Source organism: Astatotilapia calliptera, chromosome 10 (assembly GCF_964374335.1).
Source record: "Astatotilapia calliptera chromosome 10, fAstCal68.1, whole genome shotgun sequence".
Classification (NCBI taxonomy): Eukaryota; Metazoa; Chordata; class Actinopteri; order Cichliformes; family Cichlidae; genus Astatotilapia; species Astatotilapia calliptera.
In genome coordinates, this window is record NC_137431.1 from 16771469 (window position 1) to 16792488 (window position 21020).

Sequence of the window (21020 nt, forward strand, 5' to 3'; positions counted from 1 at the left end):
ATTGACTAGATAAACAGCTTTCTGTCTTTAAGAAGAATGTGTCATTTCATTTAATGTGGTATAAGATAATCTGAAATGCATTCATGAATTTTCCACACTGTTGGGTGCCTTTTGGTGCTCCAACTATACATTTTGAATTAGATTTCTCAACACCTTCATCTTCTTATCATATTTTAAGTCAAATTCATTAATGCCAATGATATATTTAAAATCTAGGTAGAAGCCAAAATCCAAAAGTTATTTTAGAAAGCTTTAAATACAATTGGTGTTTATAGGCTATATGCATATTGTGCAGTGCAAGACACAAAAATGCCTAGCTGTAAATTATCTAAGCCTTTTGAAATTATCTGAATGCACATAACCTTTAAGCAGCTGAACTGGCCTTGTGCAGATTTAAAGCTCAAGTCTTGCTTTATCCAGGGATAGTCAGATAGAGAACACAAGTGTAAAGGACAAAAAATGAAACCTGGAGAACATAGCTTTGTAGTGTAACAGTTACATCAGTACAGCCTGGGTACATTCTGACAGAAACAGAGCACTGCATGTATACCTCAGAACAAAGAAAATTATATGTCATGGTCTATAAAGAAAACCCTCTATCTATTTTCAGAGACAGTATCCTTGTGGCTTATATCATTATGTGGTCAATGTAGAACACTCATGATGTCACCCCCTTCTTTTCAGCCAGTGTTTTTGTTTCTTTGCTGTAGGCTGGCTGCAAAAGATAAAGCTACTTTAAGGACACAGAGTTCCACTTACGTATTTGACCAGGACAGTGAACCAAAATAGAACAGAAATAACATAATGATATAGCAGACCTTTACAGCTGTGAAGTACCATTTTATCCCGCTAATGCCTATCTGATTGTTAAAGACTTGCTGTGAACTTGTGCAGAAAGTAAAAAAGGTTAGTCACTCAATCAATTTCTGTTAGAGATCTCCTGCAGCTGTTTAAGATACCGCCGTTAGTCTGGAAAACAGTGCTCAAGGCAATCAGAGGCCACTCTGAGGAAACTAAAATATGAATAATATTTTGCTCTGTTTACTGTATAAATCAACAAGTGTTATTTAATACGTTTTTAGTACACATAAACTGTACTAACAGGGGACAAATATATACATCGAGGTCACTTTTTACCAGCTGATTATTATGTTTGGATTAGTTTGTGTCATGATCCTGGGTCATTTGATCCAGCGTTTTGAGTTTTAATATATTTTGATGTTTATGGTTTATGTTTAAGTTCATTAGCTAAGTTCATTTCTATTTTGCCTATGTTGCCCTGTTATAGTTTATTAGATTCCCCTTGTGTCTTCACCCCTGTATTTTGCCCTTGATGTGTTTCATGTCTGCATGTCTTATGTTGTCAAGCTCGTGTTGTCAATGTCTGCGTCTCATTATGTTTCCTGTTTTATTTTGAAGGGGTCCGTCCCATGTTCATTGTGTTTAGTTTCATTTCCCTTGTGGCGTCATTATGTTCATTCTAATCAGCTGTTTCAACATTTGTTTCCACTTCCCCTGATCATCTCCTGTGTGCATTTAGTCTGTGTTTTCACTCAATCCTTGCCAGGTCGTCTGTTGAGTTTTCGTCATGTTTCCAGGGTTTTTCATGGTCAGGTTTTTTAATCATGTCTTTGTCTCTTATGTTTAGCATTTAGTTTTTCCAAGTTTATTTCTAATTAGTTTTGCCTCAGTGTGCATCCAGCTTTTGTTTAGTATCTTTTCCCAGCCACAAATAAACGGCTTGCCTTTTGTTAAATTATAGTTTTGTTTCAAGTGTCTGCATCTGGATCCTCTTCCTCCCTCCACATGGTGTGCCAGTGCAAACCTTGACAGTTTGTGCACAAACTATTGTGAATATTCTGTGCACATACTTAGGACATAGTTACAGTTGGAAAGATATTCACAAATTCAAACATCACAGATAAATAAGTGAAAGATCATAAAAACATTATTGAGTTCAGTGTTTTAATGAAGGAATGGATCATTCTCTCAACAAAACACTGGTACCAAAACACCGGCGTCTGTATCGTCATTTCCAACAGCTGCCCAGATTTTCACTAGGCTGCTCTGCTCGTACTGTTACACATAATTTGAGACTAACAGCAAACTTGACACACAGGTACATCTTAGGTCCATGAAGGTTCTTATCTAAATCAGATATTGTCTCATCGTGTTGCCTAGCAACCACCTACCAGTGTTAAAATGACCCATTTGTAGCATCATGCTCTGATATCACCATCAAAAAGCATTTGCATCATTTCAATAGCGATAAAATTTAATGTATATCCACAAAACATTCAGTATGCTTGACATATTATGGCGTCATTGCGTTGCCTAGCAACCACCTAAGACTAAACACACAGTCTATAATCACAGATGAAACAATACTATAACATGGGCACACATTAGTTCTGAGAAACCTGAAACATCCCTAAATAGTAAACTTGTCCTGACTCTGGTGAGTATGGGTGCTACAAAAAAACGAAAGACAAAACAAAACTGGTCTGCAGCCACAAGATGACTACCACAAGACAAGTGGACAGGCGACTACCTACAAAGCGCAACATCAAGATGCGACAAAAATAATCTAAAAGCTTCAAACTTGTTGTTAGGAACACCTTTTTGTTATTTTTACCTCTTTTTGTCCTCCCAGGTTTAATAGCTGTGAATCTATCAAAAAGGCCCAATTAAAGTAGAATCACTAATCAGATGGGTATGTCTCTTACTCAACTGTCCAGATGTCACTTGCTGAATAAATGGCTGCTGTACATTGCTCTTTTGCTTTTGTCAACCAGTCTCCAGACAGCAGTCTATGGAGATTATAAATGAGAAAGAAAGTCTTAAAATAATAATCATTAATAATTAATAGTTAACTATTAACACACCTAATTATACACTATGTGCCACAGTATATAAATATCCAGTGGAAGTCACTTCTGTGATAGCCATGATTGAGTGCTCTTTTTTAAGAATAAAATTTAATTGTCACCTCTGTCTCTGGTAAATCAAATTCAGAAAATGTGCTCAGAATCCAGTTCACTGCTGTCCAAATTACCTACGGATAACAGCAAAACAAAATCAACTGTAGTTACTCACCACCTTGTGGGTGCTGTAGTAAAACTTTAACGTCTGACAAGGACATCAACATAAATTTTCCCAAACTTCACAGCTTCTTTAATTCGGTCACAGGATCTGCATTGCCATTGGTATGCAGTTTCCACTACACTGCAAAACTCAGCGGTGCTTGTTAAAACACTTTTCATATCTACGCAAGTGCAATGAATGGTGTCTGACAAGGGCGCTTGTCAGCCAATTGGAGTATTCTTATAAAGGAAGCACCCTGGCAAGATGAAAGCCAAGGGTGACACTGGAGAGAGTGGTGTCGGGGGTGAGAGAGAAACGAAATATCCAGGAGAGAGATGGTAGAAGAGCGAAAGGAGATGCAAAAAGAGAGACAAAGTAGTGAAGTGAAAACATGTGACACAACTTTCTTTCTCGACTGAAACACATTTGCATTGCTGCATTACTAACTGGAGGGCAGCCCAGCAGCTTTCACATCCGGGGGTCTGCATGTTTCATAAAACTATAAGAATGACTGACATCAAAATCTATATGCTATGTGTGTGCTTTGTATGAATTGCTGAAACTTAAATAGAAAACCCAACCTTTTTTTCCTGCATTCACATAGCAGAAGTGATACAGACCCTGTGAGGCTCCATCTCTTCATTGTGATATATAATAAATGCGTCAAACTCTTTGTGAATACCACTTGCGTTTGTGAGATGTTGTGCCTGAGTTTAGGTGTTTGAGGACAAGTCTGAAGATGTGTCAAGTCTCATTTCCTGAATATTTCATGCGTGGCTGCTGTTCTTTTTTTTGGGGGCTCTCTTATTTTTTCCCCCCCACTGCACTGGGGAATTCCTCTATTCTCCCCTCATCCATCCTGTTACCACCACATCCTCTGAATTCTCACATTCCCTCACCCTCCACCCATTTTGTGTCGCAGGCACTCACAGTGTTTTGCTGTAACCCCCATTCCTGTCTCATGTCATCTTATCATAGTGAGACCTAAAGACAGTGTTGACACAGCAGTGGCCAATAGCATGTCATACAGAACACCAGCCAAGCCACAGGCACAACAAATACTTGCATAGCATCTGAAAACAACCCATCACCTTCCCCTGGTGAATTCTCTGCTGTCTTTGCTTGCGCCTTCCTCCTCGGTTCTGCTTTCTTGTTATCTCTTTTATCGAGGTGGCCTCCTTTGAATGATAAGTACCCACTGGATATCAGGAGAGCTGCTACTTCAGGAGTTATGCTGCTAATTTTGAGAATCGAGCTGGAAAGGGATGAAAGCAATGCAAGCGGTCCAAGCAATCATTCTGTTTGGTGTAGTGTCATACTTTAAAAGGCCCAATTTAATACAAATTAACAAGTAAATGTCTACTTGCTTCGAGTTAATTCAGCCCTAGTCTCTGATACGTCTTGCTTAATTTTTTTTTCTTCCCAAGGATGATATGATTTTTTTTTTCAAACAGCGCCTTGCTGTGCTGTGCTGTGCCACGCACAGAAATAATGTACCATAATGTCAGTGATTTCAGCATTTCACTTAATTTAAACTGGAAAAGTGGCGTTGATTTTAAATGTCATATTTGCTATCTGTGGGAGGGACATGCCTATACATGCTGCAATGTCTCCTTGTAAACATCATGAATGTGCAAGTAGTGTGCGAATTAGCAGCGCTAGAGTACAAGTGCAAGACTGCAATTAATCAATTGCATGACTATCTTTGACTTATCAGTTTCATTTTACTTACAAGCAGAGCTACATTACGTGGGACATGAGATTACATCAAAGAAAGCACAGGCGCTGACGTCAGGAAAACGTATCAAAACTGCAGCTTTTGATTAAAGGCTCGAAAATAACGCAATCCCATACGGGCACGAGCATGTAAATCTCAATAAAAACACAAGCAATAAAAAAAATCTATGTAAACTGTACTATTCCTACAGTGTACATTTCTGAGAATCGCCTTAGCTAAGTAAGTTGCTACTGTATTCAAATGTTACTCTAAGGGACTTCAGTTTTACAAACATAATGCCTATGAGGTCAAAATGGTGGTACTAGGATTAAAGGCTTCCTCCCAAGCAAGCTAAACTATGATCACCTGTGTCGAGGAACTAATACAGTCTAAAGATATGGCTTCTTGTCGTTTAGAGGCTCAGAATTAGTGGTCAGTGCATTAAGGCAAAGGCTTAGGATCACCACTTAGTCCTGAACAGTAGGCTACCCCTTACCTCCTCAGTATAACTGTGGTTAACACTGCTTCATTAATACTACTGCGCCTAGAGAGTTCCCTCTCTCTTTCTCTTTCTCTCTCTTTTGTGTGTGCGTCTGTGCAAAGGCGGACACAGTCAGGTGACCAGGATCGGCGTGTGTGTCTGTGTGTGTGAGTCATCTGTTAAGGTTTGAATATTTGCCCCGCTTATGTCTCCATTCACCATTTTTGTCCCCTCTCTCCCACTATCCATCTCAGCTACAGAGTAGCATGATAATGTTGTTCTGAGGGTGCTTCTCAGAGGATTAGCAGAGATTAGCATTAGCTGGTCCATTTGAACTGGATACACATACAGCAGCATTTGCATGCGGGGAAAACGAGTCTAGGATTTTAGCCATAGTACGAATTTAGAGTGGAAGCTAAGGAAGCAGTAAGAAAAGAAGAAACTATACTTTCAAAAAAGGAATATTGCTAAACACGTTCAGTGTCTTGTAAAGCAAACAGTTACCATGAATAAATGGGTTTAATAGCAAAGCTGAGAGTTTGCATCAGAAACTGCTGGCTACCTGTGATTCATAGTTTTAATTGTTTGCCTGTGCATTTTGCATCCGGTGTAGTTCAGTCTCTGCAAATATAGAATTTATTTGAATGTGAAATGGTCAGAAAATGCGAGTGCAACGTATTAATCAAATGCTTGGATTGACAAATTTTCTGCTGAAGAGTGCCTCTATCATTGAAATGTCATAAAAACTAAAAATAAAAGACAACTGCCAGAATCCCAACGCACAAATGAAACCCAAATCCATCAAAACCAAATTCACTCCCCAGGTGGGGCTCCATTTAACATTCGAAACTGTCAGCAAGGCTCTGTGCAGCAACATAAAATTATTCAAACATAAAAATGCAGCACCAGGCTGCTAACTGATTAGATTACACTGTTTGAAAATTGTTTCAAGCACAGCATGTGTACATGTTTATATGTATATTAACATCACTCGCAAATGAGACCCACTAGATTCTAACTACGTGAGAATATTTACCAGCTTCAGTCAGTGGGAGCTTTTGACTGTATAAGAGATGGACGGGGTAATTGAGAGTTCTGTGAGCCAAACAATAATGAGGAAGATAAAGAAGGAATTGAGTTGACTGTGTTTGCCATTTCTCATGATAAGAGATGAGCAGAGCCGGGAAAGGGCTGCAAAAAAAGGGGACCGCTCTGCTTTCCAAAAGAATGCATCTGCTGTATGTCGAACTTGTCTGCTCGTTGTTTTTGCAAAGCACAATGCTTGCTCAACCCAACCGGAGCAAAGTGAGAGAAAAGCAAATAGCTTTAAGATAGGCGGTGAAATTACCCGTAATTGGAGACCATTTAAAAACATAATAACTTCTTTGTTTCCTCAGCAGGAGGTTCAGGGCTGGGGAAGCTTTTTGATTAGAACTGGAGATGAGTTAGCTATAAAACTACTGAGCCAAGCCTTACCCAGATTCATGCAGTGTGTGCGTGTGTGTGTCTGTGCATGTGCTTGAGTTCAGTCTGTCTGCCAAAATGCAAAAATTAATAACTGGATGAAGCAGGATTATTAGGGTCCAGCGATGGTTCGAAAGGGACCAATTGGAAATAAAAATAAATAAATCACCACACTAATTTCCACATGAGGCAGCAGGAACAAGCAAACAGGCTTGTAAAATCTCAGCGCTTCGATGCTAAACGCGAAGTTACGAAAAAATTTAAATGGAGCATGAAAATATGTATTAAAATCCAGCTGGAAACATGCCACAGCATCTTTAACAAAGATGTGTATGTGGTAGCAAATTGTCACCGTTCCACCGAGGAGGATAGTGGAAGTAAGCTTAGGGGTGTGTGCCACTTAGGATGGGGGGAATAATGTTGTGTAGCATATAATGGATTTGCATTGTGGCAAACAGAGACAGATGGCAGAGAGGGGTGCGTGTTTCTGTGTGCTACGTGTTTGCTAGCTTGGACACACACACACACACACACATAAACACACACACTCGCAACACTGCGTAGCACAATGTGTGCAGAGAAGAAATCCCTAAGGCACATTATGTATGCTGCCGCTCGCTCACCCAAGCCAAGGGTCTCAGTTCATTTGGTTTTTAACTGTTATAAATTGTCTCACTTGACTCCATCTTCCCTCCCCTGTACAACAGGCCTGGAGCAATTTCTACACACAGAGCGGCCAGAGTCTAAACTTAGAAGCCACATAAGATTTTGAAATACTCACAAGCTGGATCCATACTGCTATAAAAACGTATATGACACAGACCCCAGCTGATCTACAGATGTCATACAGTGCAGCCTGTGTATACACAGAGAGCCTATACGTGCATATATTCGAATGTCAACATTTACACATATCAAGAAGTGTACCAAGTGCAACGAAGAAAAGTCTTCTTCCAAATGCCCACTTTGCATCTTTTTACAATTGATGTGTGTGTGTGTGTGTGTTTTGTGTAATTGTGTGTCTGTAAACAGGTGTATGGGCTTATGGTGTAAAATCTTTTTAACCGGATGAAATTTCACACTTGTAGCTCTCAAAAGTAATCACTGAATTACAGCCTTTAAATATAATCTCCAGTTTCACACACATGCACACACACACACAGAAACCCATGCACACAAGTACACACAGTCCTCCACTTGTTCTCGGATCTAAAGTCCTGAAATAACAATTTGGTAAAAACTGAGTTAAGGTGATTTACGGTGAAAATACCGATTTGATCTGAGTCTGAGCCAACATCAGGAGATTCTAAGTGAATAACTTTGCTACATTAGATGTGTTTATGAATGGTGATCATGCAAAAGGGTGCTTAATATCTCCCACAGACTAAATTAAGATGTGAGGAGACCCTCCAGCTGATGATTAGACAAGGGACTAGAAAGTGACTTCTGGCGATAAGACGAATACAAAAAACATACACACTCAAGTGCGCGCACACACAAATAGAGGCGCACATAGCGTCAATTAACATGAACATGTGTCTTTGGGGAATTATATTTCAATTAGCTTTAGCTTTCCTTTGAGACCATAATGGTAAAACAAGTGCATAGTTGTGCAATTGTGGATGTCGTAAATCCTGCTTTTCAATTAGTATCATGTAATACTTCCATATTGTTAATGTATATGCACAAGTTAAGCAGTTAAGGGCCAAATTGGTGTTTTGCAGAATATAAAAGAACCATTAAATTAAAATGAAGTATATGCACGGAAAGTTTTATGCAGCTGCCACTAACGCAGCTGCATTTTAACGCTGATTTAAAAGTAAATTATAGCAATGAGAAATGATAAAGTGCTGCCATCCATTAAAAAAAATGTAGAATCATCATTAGGAGGAAATGCAAAAAAGGATGCGAGCCATTTAAGGGGTTGCTTTATGAAACAGAAGCAGAGATTGTGAGTGCACCTGTGGGATTCTCCACGGATACGGGTTCATTTCCTGTTTCGACCAGACTATACAAGAAGACAAAAAAGAATTTAGAAAAACGCCTCAAATCTTTAGCCCTGAAGTTGCATCTCTCTCTCTCTCTCTACCCTATTGTGTTTTGGTCTGCTTCCAAAATGTTTCACCGTTTTTTCCTGTAAACTCTTCCTGACAACTCAGATTTGATGAAAACAAATATGTGTGCACGCGGACAGGGAAAGATGAATCTTTGCCACCAAAAGAGCAGCAATAAAGTGGGAAAAAAAGCCAAGATTTTGAAGCTGCATCCCATGTTGGGTCAATATTATCAGAGCAAATGCAGACCATGAAAACAAGAGATTTGGCAGGTTTTGTTTTTGGTTTTTTTCCTCCACACTGCCGGGTTTTTGTTTTCACATTTGTACATGTTTATTTACTGTATACAGAAAATATAGCTCTGTGAGTATCTTTCTGTACATAATATGGGCTAACTTTGCTGGCCAAATTATTTTGTCTGTTAGGAACAGAGTCCACAAACAAATAACACCGTCGGGGCACGGCAAGGAAATCACTCTTACACTCTTACACTGACTCTGGCCCTCTGTGAATTGTGGGAAAAGAAGCTGTCAGATGAAAGAGCACATGGAATAAAATATAAAGAACTTATCAAGGCTCAGAGTTCTCAGACAGGAAACCCTATGATAACCTGAAGAGCACAGTAGGTTAAACTGAAAGCACATCAAATCAGCCCATTCGATTCTGTAAGGTCTTTGTATGTGTGTGAGATTAAGAAAGAAAATAAAGAAGCAGAAAACAATGCAGCTATCTTTAGTTTTCTTTCATTTCTCCTTTACTTTTCACTCTGAATGTTCTTGTACTGTTTTGAGCAAAAGTGAAAAGACACTGTCCCTGCAACACTCTCTGTGGGGAGAGCTTTAATCCAAAAGGTGATTGTGTTTGTGTCTCTTTATTCCATAGTGTTTGAGATTAGTAACACATGGTTTGTCAAAGACTGGAGCTTCAGATTAGCTACTCGCTAATCCTTTGGAATTCACTGCTAATACAGACATCACATATGCAAGCATGCGTACACACAGACACACTAACACCCAATAACGCTGTCTGTCTCCTTCCCGATGGGTGCGCGTGTGATTAATTTTCAGGGTGAGATGATATCTGCTCTCTGTAGTCAGACTCAAACTAAAAGCAGCTAAACACAGAGGTCTGCCTAAAAGATGGAATGAAACGGCTAGCCTTAAGTACCTTCATGAGAATGACGCATCATACTGAATCAGTGCTGTGGTCAGAGCAGGCTGATGAACGTCATACATTGACACAAGCACTTTAGTTCATCTTCTTACTTGTACACATAAAAAGCAGCATTTTAACTTTGAAGAAAAGCCCCATCAGCTGATATGTTAGCTGAGCTCGCACACTTATTTCTCCTACCGGGAGGTCTATTTAGGGTGCAAACTTGCTGTCTGCTGATGCCGCTGCTGCAGCCAAATCCACCTGTGGGCTTGTATTTTCACCATTCTCCACGGAAAGCTGCATTTGATCTCTCCCTTCTCACGCTTTGGGCTGCCTTTAAATTACACTTTGCTTAAGAGATACGAAACACAGCCCTGACACCAAAATACAAATCTACATTTATTCTACACGGATTCACTACAAAGATGTTTATTTGTGAGGGAAAAGGTTTGTTTGGCACTTTCTGTGTTTCAGTTCTCTAACAGCATCATGAGCATATGAATCTACTCGAAAACGTCTGTCAACAGGGTTAATCTAATATACTATTTATTAAAATTAAAATACCACTTATACTACTTCTAAATATGACGTGCTCTTGAACTTCTGCCTGGCAGCATAACTGCAAAGGTTTTTTTTTTTTTTTAAACATTTACACTTGAAATGTGCAGTGATTAAAAAGACCACAGTATCAGACAGAAAATCATTCAAGACTATTTCTATATTTCAGGTGATAGTCAGCAGGATTTGTAAAACCCTGCATTATAGAATTCAACAAGCTGCGTGTCTGCTTTAAAGCTATTTGATTTGTGCGTTTACCTGCAAAATGGGTCGACCTGGAAGCATTGAACGTACATAAAAAACATCAGCACATATGTCACTGTGTTTAGACATGCAATGAAAGGTAAATGGCATTTATACACCGCTTTTCTAGCTGCATTAAAAGCACATCATACATAAGCCACATTTAATACTTTCTCATTCATATCAATACATTTAATAAATACAGCGCTTTCTACTTCACAAACACACAGACACACACTAAGGTTTGAGGTGCGGCATCTTGCCCAAGGACACTTAAAATCACAGACACTCTGTTCTACCTTTGGAACCACAGCCAGCCCATCCTACAGGCAAGATGAGTCATGCCACCACTTCATATCTGGAGATACTTAGCAATGGGCACATACCAATTTGGCAATGTTTTCTGCAGTTTTCATCATGACAGAAAGAATTCCACGACTTAAAAAAAAAATCAGTTCATTTTATTTTTGGAATTTTGAGTTGAATTTCAGCTTGATAAAGTCCTCTATATAACAAACACTTCTGAAGTTGTGTGGTTTAACAATGACACTCCGTCTGCCTGGCATTGGTGTCTCTGCTGCGTCACTCGGTGTGGGTGCATCCTATTTTGCAGGCTCATATAAATGCCTCAGAGATTTCCACAGACTGGTTTAGTAACTGAGCTATTGGCTAGCACTCTACACACTGGAGGACATTTGCATAAAAACATTTTATTTCGCCCATGTGTCTTACTACATGTGTTTTTGCCACCTCTGAATCTCTGCCATCTGCGACAACATGTGTATTAAGCTTAACAATGCTTGGCCTCCTGCCTCTTCTTGCCTCATTTTATCCCTGTGTTTAAATACAGCAAAAGAGTCTCTGTATTTAACTTATCATAGCTTTGTATTCCCAAGCAAAACCTGTCCACATGCACTGGTTTAGTGATATGGAAACAGTTGGAACAGGTGGCAGGATCACAATGTTTTTGCTTTTTTTTTTCTTCTGGAGCAGTTCTGGAGTGACACATCTCTGCTCTGCCATGAAGAGCGGAAGAGCGTGTAAGCTCTGAATCTTACTATGTTCCCCTCCAGCCTCCTCCTCCTTTCTGTTTTAACTTTTTTAACACCTGGACTAACAAAAGACTGGCTTTGATCATGGGAAATCCCTTGGCAGAGCAGCAATGAATCCACAGTGGAGCTCCAAGTGTGTGTGTGTACTATGCAATGCACATAGTGCCAGTGTTGCTAGACTGAGTGTTCTCAGTACCGGAGCTTCATAGCCCGGGTAAAAGGTACCGGAGTACACCACATGCGGTTTGCGTCAAAGCACGACCGTGAAAACACACGCACGCACACAGAAGTGGGAGGGAAAGTGCAAGTGAGCACGAAAGACAGAAATCTTGTTTTTCCCGTGTAATCAGTGGCTCTGTAAACACACACACACACACACACACACAAGGCTGCTTGTTATCAGAAGCTTTCCCACGCTGCTGTGGTACAAAGCTCCACACCAGGATGGGAGGATGAAGAGAGGGAGGGATGGACGGAAGTACAGAGGGATGGAGGGTCAGTCTTCAGCAGCTTAGACTCACTGCAGGGATAAACACATCCCTCAGCGGGGGTCTGTATTTAGGGTAGCAAGATCAGAGTTCAAAACAGACAGACTGCCAGGCAGGCAAAGCGACAAGGAACAGACAGAGCAGCAAAGATAAACTAGCATCCAAACAGCAAACAACAACCAGCGCACATATCACACACTTTAGTTGAGGAGATTGCACATTCCTCCTCCACACCTCTGCTCCCACATTACTCTTACATCAACTCCTCTATTCTAGAACATCTCCCTGTTTCTCTGTCACTCGCTGCCTCTATCTCCCCTCGCCTGCTGCTCAGCCCTGAGCGCTTACGTAAGAGACCCATTTGCATAACAGGCTGTTTTCTCTGGCTACGGCATGGGCACATGAAACACACAGAATAATATGCTAACAACTCGGGCTGTTGGTAAACAACGACCTCCATCACAACATTTCGCGTTCGCACTATATGTGGCGCAGGTCTCGTCGGTGACAGAAATTTAGAGTCTCGGGATCTCTTGATGCCAGCTGGCTTGAGGCCAGAGGGGCTGAAACAGCTGTCATTTACGGAGCGCGCGGATATGTCTTCGGCTTGATAGACTTCATTCAGGTGGAGGCTGAACTGCCTGCTGTGTGAAACCTATGCAATAATAGGCCTTGCACCTAGAGATGACTGTTCAAATCAAGCAGCCTAGCATTATCCTCTTCAGGGTTAGGACGAGAGGGAAAGAGCCTCATGTGAGTGTGTGTGTGTGGTGGGCAGCCACACATGCAACGAGCTCTGCTGTTGGCGGAATGCTTATGGCTTTGCTAAGGCCTCTTCAAACATAAGCTATAAACATAGGGCACGCATTTATAGGAATATATGCAAACACACATACCCATAATCGAATGCACACATACTCACAGAGCATGCCAGCCTTAAGAGAATGAGCAGGAAAAAGAAAGGCTCTGGAACATCAGTAAATCCTGCAATGGAAGCTGTCAGATATACCCTGAGATACCTTATTACAAAGCCATTCATTAAGTCAAGAATTGCTCTAATCATGCGGTTATTAAGAAAGGACTGCTCTCTCTCATTTCGCTCTTATGCACACACACACACGTGCACTTCAAAGAGACAACAACAAATGATCAAGGGAATCAAGCACAAATGCTCTCTTATTTGAGATTTCTCTTTTTCCTCAAGTCAAGATGTCGCTAATTTTGCCTTTCATGTTGATACATTTGCCACGCAGTTCTTTAAATACATCATGATATCATTTGAAACGGGGGGTGAAGCGGACTAAAAGGTTTGTGTGGCAAACGTGGCCCTGCTGAGAGACTAACAGTTGTGTCAAAGTAAATTCATCCCCTCTCCTGCCGGTCCATTCCAGAATCTCAAGAACCTCTTTTACTTTGTACATAAATAGGAATACTATAATGTCAATTTGGATGCCTAAAGGGCTGAACACCATCCAGCGCTTAATATAGAGGTTACGGAGAATTTATGTAAAAATGATGCTGAAATGTACAGTAGAATTTGCATCAGGTTTTCAGTGGTTTCAGTATAATGTGTATTCTGAAAATCAGAGTCTAAAATACCACAACAGCACATTTTCTTTTTTTTTTCTTTTATATACATTCCAAACCGACAAACGTTTAATAATCATAACATCAAAGATGGCATTTGCCATCTGATCTATGGACATTTATGTGTGTCTCCATTTAAAAGAAGTTAACATGTCAAAACAAAAACTGAAAAATTACCACTTTGTTGGGATTCTAGTCTTTGCCAATGTTGCATTCCTAGTAAAAGCAGTTGACCTTGACCCCCAATGTCACCTTACTCATGTTTACAGTTGGATTATCTGATGCCTAAACACAGCTGCAAGCTGTTTATAGTCGTCAAAAATAAATAAGAAGGTTGAAATAACAGAATATTTTGAAATCACACACCTTTAAGACTCAACTGAAATCGGAAATTAGTTGTACAGTATATTTTATACTAGCACTGTGAGGCTTAATCTGAGTGAAGGACATTAAGATTATGAGCAATAATTTCGGAATGAAAACTTTTGAGAATTTAACACAAAAACTCTGCCAATCCCATATCAACCCATGTACGTGTGGTCGTCAATCCAGGCTTCCTTAAATCGTTACTTACGCACAAGCCGCCCGAGCTGACCGTACGCAAAAACGCAGATATCTCTACAGAGCAGACTAAACATAAGTCTCGATCATGAATTAAAACAGGGAAATGCACTCAGCAAACAAAAAGCTCCGCATGTCAAAGAGCTTCTAAAGCTGCCTTAACGAGCAGTGCCAAACTGTTCGGTGCGCAAAAAGCTGCCAGTGTCTCCGGCACTCATTTAAGTGCTGCAAGTCAAAAACAACCGCGGGGGACGGTTATTGTGATCATTTTGAGGTGTGTCTCTTTTTTTGGACAACCAATCACGCACAGGACACAACATCAACATCATAAAGACACAGATGCGACAGACTTTAGGCTTTCGCGCTTGGGTTGAGGACCCGTGCCCAGTGCATACATTTATGAAAACAGGATATTCTAGCCAACCTGGCTGTTATAGGGCACGCTTTCTTCTCTAGCTGCCTCGCGTTTTCAGACAAACGCGCATCCATTCAACACACGTATACAGTATACGCGCAGGCACAGAGACACGTATAGCACATGTGAATGAGAAGCTCTATCTGTGAGTGTGTGTGTGTGTGTATGTGTAACGAAGAGGGTTTATCCTGCCCTGCTGTTGGCCTGGAACATGCGCGTATACACATCACGCACATAGACAACTCACGCACGTACGCACCACCCGTCCCAGGCTCACCTTTAAGAAGAATCCCATAAATAGTGTAGAGGGTGAAAATCAAATGACTCTTGAGTTTCATCCTGTCTTTCCCTTGTCTTGCTCCCGTCTTTCCGCGCTTATTTCTCCTCTCCAATTCTGGATCTGTAACCGGACGGCTTTGTCAGCTTATCCAGGTAGACTTGGGAGTGTGCCTTTTGTGCGTCTCTTGGAGACGGGGAACGGGGTTAATGCAAACCGACTTCCCGACCCGCAATCTGTCTTGCTTTGGAATACGTAAAAAGTCTCGGTCATCAAAAACAATATTTTGGGTGTTCTTTCACAAATGCACCGCCAGTAAGGTGTAGAGTTAGTTTCCGGTCCTCTGAACAGGAACCGAAAACCTCAGGAACCAAGAAGAGTTGTCCTCCGGTAACAGGATGAATGCCGTTGCCTTACTACTGTCTGCCCCGCTCTTGGTCTGCTGTGGCGTCCACAGCGAAGGGAACACGAGTGGATTGTTTGAGTCCCGCCCACACGGTTCTGACTGACATGAAAGGTGAACCAATCAGAACGACCCGCGGGGGAGGGAAGCTGGAGGGGAGAGCGTCTGTGCGTTTGCGTGTGCCATGCGCGTGCGCGATGCATACTGCAAGAAATATCGCTTTCAACAAGGTTTTAGACATTCACTGTTAAAATATGATTCAGTCTCAGCAGAAGGAAGGTCAGTGAGATGAGTTAATCCCCCTCCCCCCCGCACAGGAAAGTGGACAAAGCTTGTCGAGTCAGTGATACTAATCTTTGCAAATGTCTGAAGGCAGCTGTTTCGTGGTAACCTGGAATGTTCTCGCTCAGTAGCAGAATTCTTTTTTGTGCGTGTGTGTTTTATTATATGAACAATAAAAAGAGTTAGATAACCCATATGCAAGTATGCTGTCACGCACCACTCTATAAACATACGTTTGAAAATTGTGCACCTCTGCAGTTGCGCCTCTTATAAGTAAAACGAATACACTGCATGAGTGATGATGACCAATACAGTTTGAATAATAAAGCTGGGAGAAGGCAGCATAAGGGGCGGAAACACTGGGAAATTCGTAAATTAATTCTTATTTAAATTTCCCTGTAAATCTGAATCAGCCACTGCAGAACTGGTAAAACGATTCAGCTGTTTGAGTGGGATCTGTGATTTCAGCCTCTGAAGTGTGGCGTGAAATGCATTGTTTCCGGGATGCTGCTAATGGGCACTGCCTAATCGACACAGACCGATCATTTTTTACAGTGTACTCGTGGAATGGACTCTGAATTCAAAACACAGAAGGTGCGTGTTGACACGCTCCTGAGCGTGAGCTGCCCTCCTGCATGAACTGGGTAACTCACGTACACGTTTCATCTCTTTCCGCGTGGTTGATGGTGATGACCAAGGTTAGAGAACTGTGAAGTATTAGGGTTGACAAATACCCGAGCTTTGAAGATTGTCTTGCAGGGGACAATCTGGCGGATGGTGAGGTTAAGTGGGATGTGAGGGGACAAGGCAGCATGTAGGTATGAGGGACACAGATAGAAAAAGCAGTTAAGAATGAAGCAGGAAAAGAAAGAGCAGGTCCCACAATACGAGGGCATGGTGAGACTGACATGTCGGGACTGAGGACTCATGGCTGAGGTATGTGATCATGTATGATCGTCACATTTTAATGTAGTTTTGTATGTTGAAAGGGTGGTCTGAGAAACTGAATTTGGATGGTTAGGTCACAATCATACTGTCTGTCTATAAGTATCTAATCTAATCACATGACCCCACTCTCTACCCCTACAAAGTTTTATCAGAATTCAGTGAAAGCTTTTCGAGCTATTGAGTTTACAGACGTAATGATAAAACACACACAAGCACCACTACAAACATGACCCCCTTGGCAAAGGTAATAAAAAACGATGGTACCAAACAGAGGGTTTGATTTAATGTGTAACTAGCTATATGTAAGACAGCTTTTTGGCCAATTTGCAAGTATTCAAAACTTACTCAACACATTGTAGTAATAGTAAAATGTATTTCTTAGGCAGCTGTTGCTGATGATTAACTGGGGCTTTATTTAGATTAAGGTGGAGCTGTTGGCTGACAACAAGTAAAAATGCAAGCAAAGATAATATTAATAAGAAAAGCTAGAAATAAATGCGAGATATCAAAAATAGTGTAAAACTAACAGGTTGAAAATGAGGTCGCTAGAAATCTAAGTCTGTGACATGGGAGACATAAGAAGACAGATCTGGTGTATAAGCAGAAAACTGTTTGCAAGGCAAAAACTAAACAAAGTGCAGCTTGATGATATTAATAAATCAGAAGTAGTCACTGTGTCCTTCTACAAAGCACCACACATGGTGATTTTGTTTGAGTTCATCTGTATCTGGCTGATTAGTTTTAAAAGTCTTAAAGTGCAAACACCCTGTCTCATATATCTTTCTGGACTGTATATGGAAATTAATTGAACCTGCTGAGCAACTCGAGGAGTTCTCATTTTGAGAAAAGGCTACCGACTGCTTTGTTATTCCATATGAAGATACGAAGAACATTGAAACGAGCAAGTCTTTTAAAATGCCATGGAAACGTGAAGCACTTTGAGCATATTACCACTTGGCTATATGGCCACTGTGAAACTATCAAAAGAATGTAATGGATAAAGTGCACAAAACAACACTGATCTCTACACATAAATCAATTTCAAGCATCATAAAACTAATCATAGAATAGAAACCAGAAGCTCTGCAATCAAACGTGTGATGCAGCAGCTATTAGGGAGTTGCTGTTATGATAGTGCATATGGTGTGATTGCAAAACAAAATTAGTTATGGAACAAATGTTTTATGTAATAATTTGTCAGTCACATACTTTGAAACAGTATGCCAATTTTTTTCATGACACAGTTCTGAGGTAAAGGCACAGTGCTGCTCCCTTAGATTGCATCTTTAGCTTGATTATAAATGTGCCCTATGCATTATTTATAAAATTAGCTTTGCTTATTCAAAGTTGCCTTTTCATACTAATAACAACTCAGCATAATTTCAATCACACATCTAAAGCTGCATAGCAGGAAGTGTTATCTGCTAACAGACAAGACGAGGTAAACTCTGCAAGTGCTACATGACAATCCATCTCTATTGCTGAATTCTTTTCATTATTTGGGGCGAATGGTGTGCACATGTGTGACAAATTTGCAGTAATTTAAAAATGACATCAAATTTTGATTTCAAACTTGTTCTACGCTTTACTGATAATCAGTATCAGAGCTGAGATGGCTAAAAATGACCTTAAATGTTATTCTGCTGTAAGCTTTCTTTCAAGACAGCTTTTGCTTGCCTGCACACACACACAAACACGCGCACACTGCACCCCTTATTTACTGTAAAATATTTCAATCAGCTTGTGAAAAATGTTCTACGAGCAAATTGGACTTGACTTGGCCTGCTGATCTTCTTTTGGGTCAGTCCACTTTAAGAGGAGCTGCTGCACACCTGGTAATGGCTCATTTCACACTCTCAGAATTGGTGTGTGTCATCACTAGAGGCATAGCAAAGAAACCAGGGGGGTCTCCTCTAAAAAGCATTTGGATCCAGGAGAGTGGCCAGTCAGTGAACTGATAGAAACAGCACATTCAAGTTTCCGCCTCACCTGGGATTGTCTCAGCGCTCCAGATGGCAGATAGACCACTCTCTCTCTCCTTCCTCTCTTTCTCTCTCACTCTCTCTCCCTCTCTCTGTCACACACACACACACACACACACACACACACACACACACACACACACACACACACACACACACACACACACACACACACACATTGCCATTAGTGCACACCCTCCTCTCAGAGTTTCAAGTCACAACCACCTGCTCCTGGCTGAGACTATTGTTCACTGGTCCACCTAATGTAGGCTGACACATGTTGCCAAGCTAGCTGAGGGCCTAGCACTTTGGCTTGGATGGAACAAGGCGGGGCACCACATAAATCACCTCACCTTTTATATTGAAATTTTCTTTCAGCCATGTGTCCGTGTGCCTGCATATTCAAATGAATGACCTACTTTGTCAAAGCCACTCACAATAACAAAACTGAAATAAATAAGTAAGTAAATCCGGAAAACAAACTAAACAATTCCACATCCTTGACAGAAAACTGGATGTTTACCATAAATAGAAATGACATGTAAATGTATGCATATTTACTGATGAATAATAAACTCAGTTTTTCACTTTAGTTGCAAAACTCAATTAAAACACAGAGATGCAGCTACTCTTGGTAAGTTTTGAAAATTACATGTTGTGTTTTCTTGATACTCTTTGGACTCGTGATGTGACATCTGGAACTGTGCTGATGTTATTGCCAGGACTTAAGGGGCTTGGAGCACACTCTTTTTCTGCAGCACTCCCCTGCAATCCATTTTTCAGCTTCCGTCTGCCTGCTTTTCACTGTCTAATTCGAGCAAAAAGTAAATCACTAATTCATTCTAAATCACAGCTATTTAAATACTGCAGGATCTCATCACATTATCAGTAGTAATATTGTGTTAAGCTGGTAATATATGCAATTTAGCATAGAATGCCTGCCAACACAAATACTGTATACTTGCTATACATGTCAAAACTGCGAAGTGAAATCCATCCGACAGAGTAGGAGGCGAAAAGCACGGTGAAAAGTTCTGCTGCGGCACAGACAGGAAACCGAGGGGAAGGAAAATTCTATGTAGATGCAGAGTGCACCAGTAACTGAAAAGACTTTACAGCACAGTTGCTACTTTGCAGAATGGATGTATAACTTCAGCATGGAGCCTGCTTCTCTTGCAGACACCTGAGTGTTTTTCTCCCACTGTGTCGGCAGTATAAATGACCTTTTCTTCCGATTTTGGCAACCGTGAAGTGCCACAAAGAGCAGAGCTATTGCAGGCTGCCACACCACAAGGGGAGACTGTCTGCCAAATACAACCAGATCCAAAGCTCAGCAGCAGTGTTGAGATTAGAGTGGCACACCAATTGTTTCAGTACCACTCACTCGGAAAGTGTTCCTAGACCAAACTCTGCATACAAAGACGATAGGGACTGCCCTCTTGTTAATGAGAATGGCAGCATTCCACATCCATTCAAAGGTATAAACGACCAGATAGATTCCCCACCTGCATAATATTCAGTCTCAAACTCAGACTCTTCAGAGGATCTATTGTATGTATGTGTATTTACTTGTAGTTGACAGTTCTTTGTGTATTACTATTTGATTTGTAGTAGATACGAGGCACTGAGACAGGAAATAAAGTTTTGTTTCTTTGAGCTACTATGTGGGAATATTCAGGAACAGAGCATCTACTCTGGGGGCTCTAGGGCAATGTGTTATTTACCTGCAGCGTCTTTACACACACAGACAGATCATCATAATAAAACAGAGCACCACTATATTGTTCTCCTTACAATCCTGTACCATAAAGAATGAATGGACTAATCGATATTACTTATCTTTAATACTGTATGTTACAATACCAAGTATCAATAGAATATCTCTTATATTTTATGCACTACACTTCTCTTTTGAACTGCTTTCCTGATCCATGAAACAACCTTCAGTATTTATATGTTAATTGCTTTAAATATGTAAAAACCTTCTTGTATCACACACCTCAGTCTTTACTCCCTGTTTGCCTTTTAAAAAAAATGGCTTATTGACAGCCAGTCTTCCACTGAGACCATTTCTGACTTCAGCGAACAATAGATGGATAAAGTGACATGCCTGACACAGGACCTGCATCTCTCAGGTCACTGTGTCAGGTCTTTCTTAAGGACATGCCTTTCAAATACATCTACTTTAATTCCTAAAGATACAATTTAAAATTCTTACAATAGTTTTCTTTAAAATCCTGCCTAAGTTGTGTGTTATTTATAGACACAA

At 40.6% G+C, this 21020-nt stretch overlaps 1 protein-coding gene across 3 annotated transcripts in view; it reads right to left on the reverse strand.

Moving 5' to 3' along the window:
- cadm2a (cell adhesion molecule 2a) overlaps window positions 1-15577 on the reverse strand; it is a 207255-nt gene extending 191678 nt beyond the window's left edge. For 2 of the 3 annotated variants that reach the window (XM_026181415.2, XM_026181414.2), the window contains exon 1: window positions 15137-15571. In XM_026181415.2, coding sequence (XP_026037200.1) covers window positions 15137-15197 — 61 coding nt within the window. In that variant the 5' untranslated portion in view covers window positions 15198-15571. Of the gene's footprint in view, window positions 1-15136 lie in introns of all 3 variants that reach the window. The other variant, XM_026181417.2, reaches the window with a different exon arrangement.
- Between the last annotated feature and the right edge of the window lie 5443 nt (window positions 15578-21020).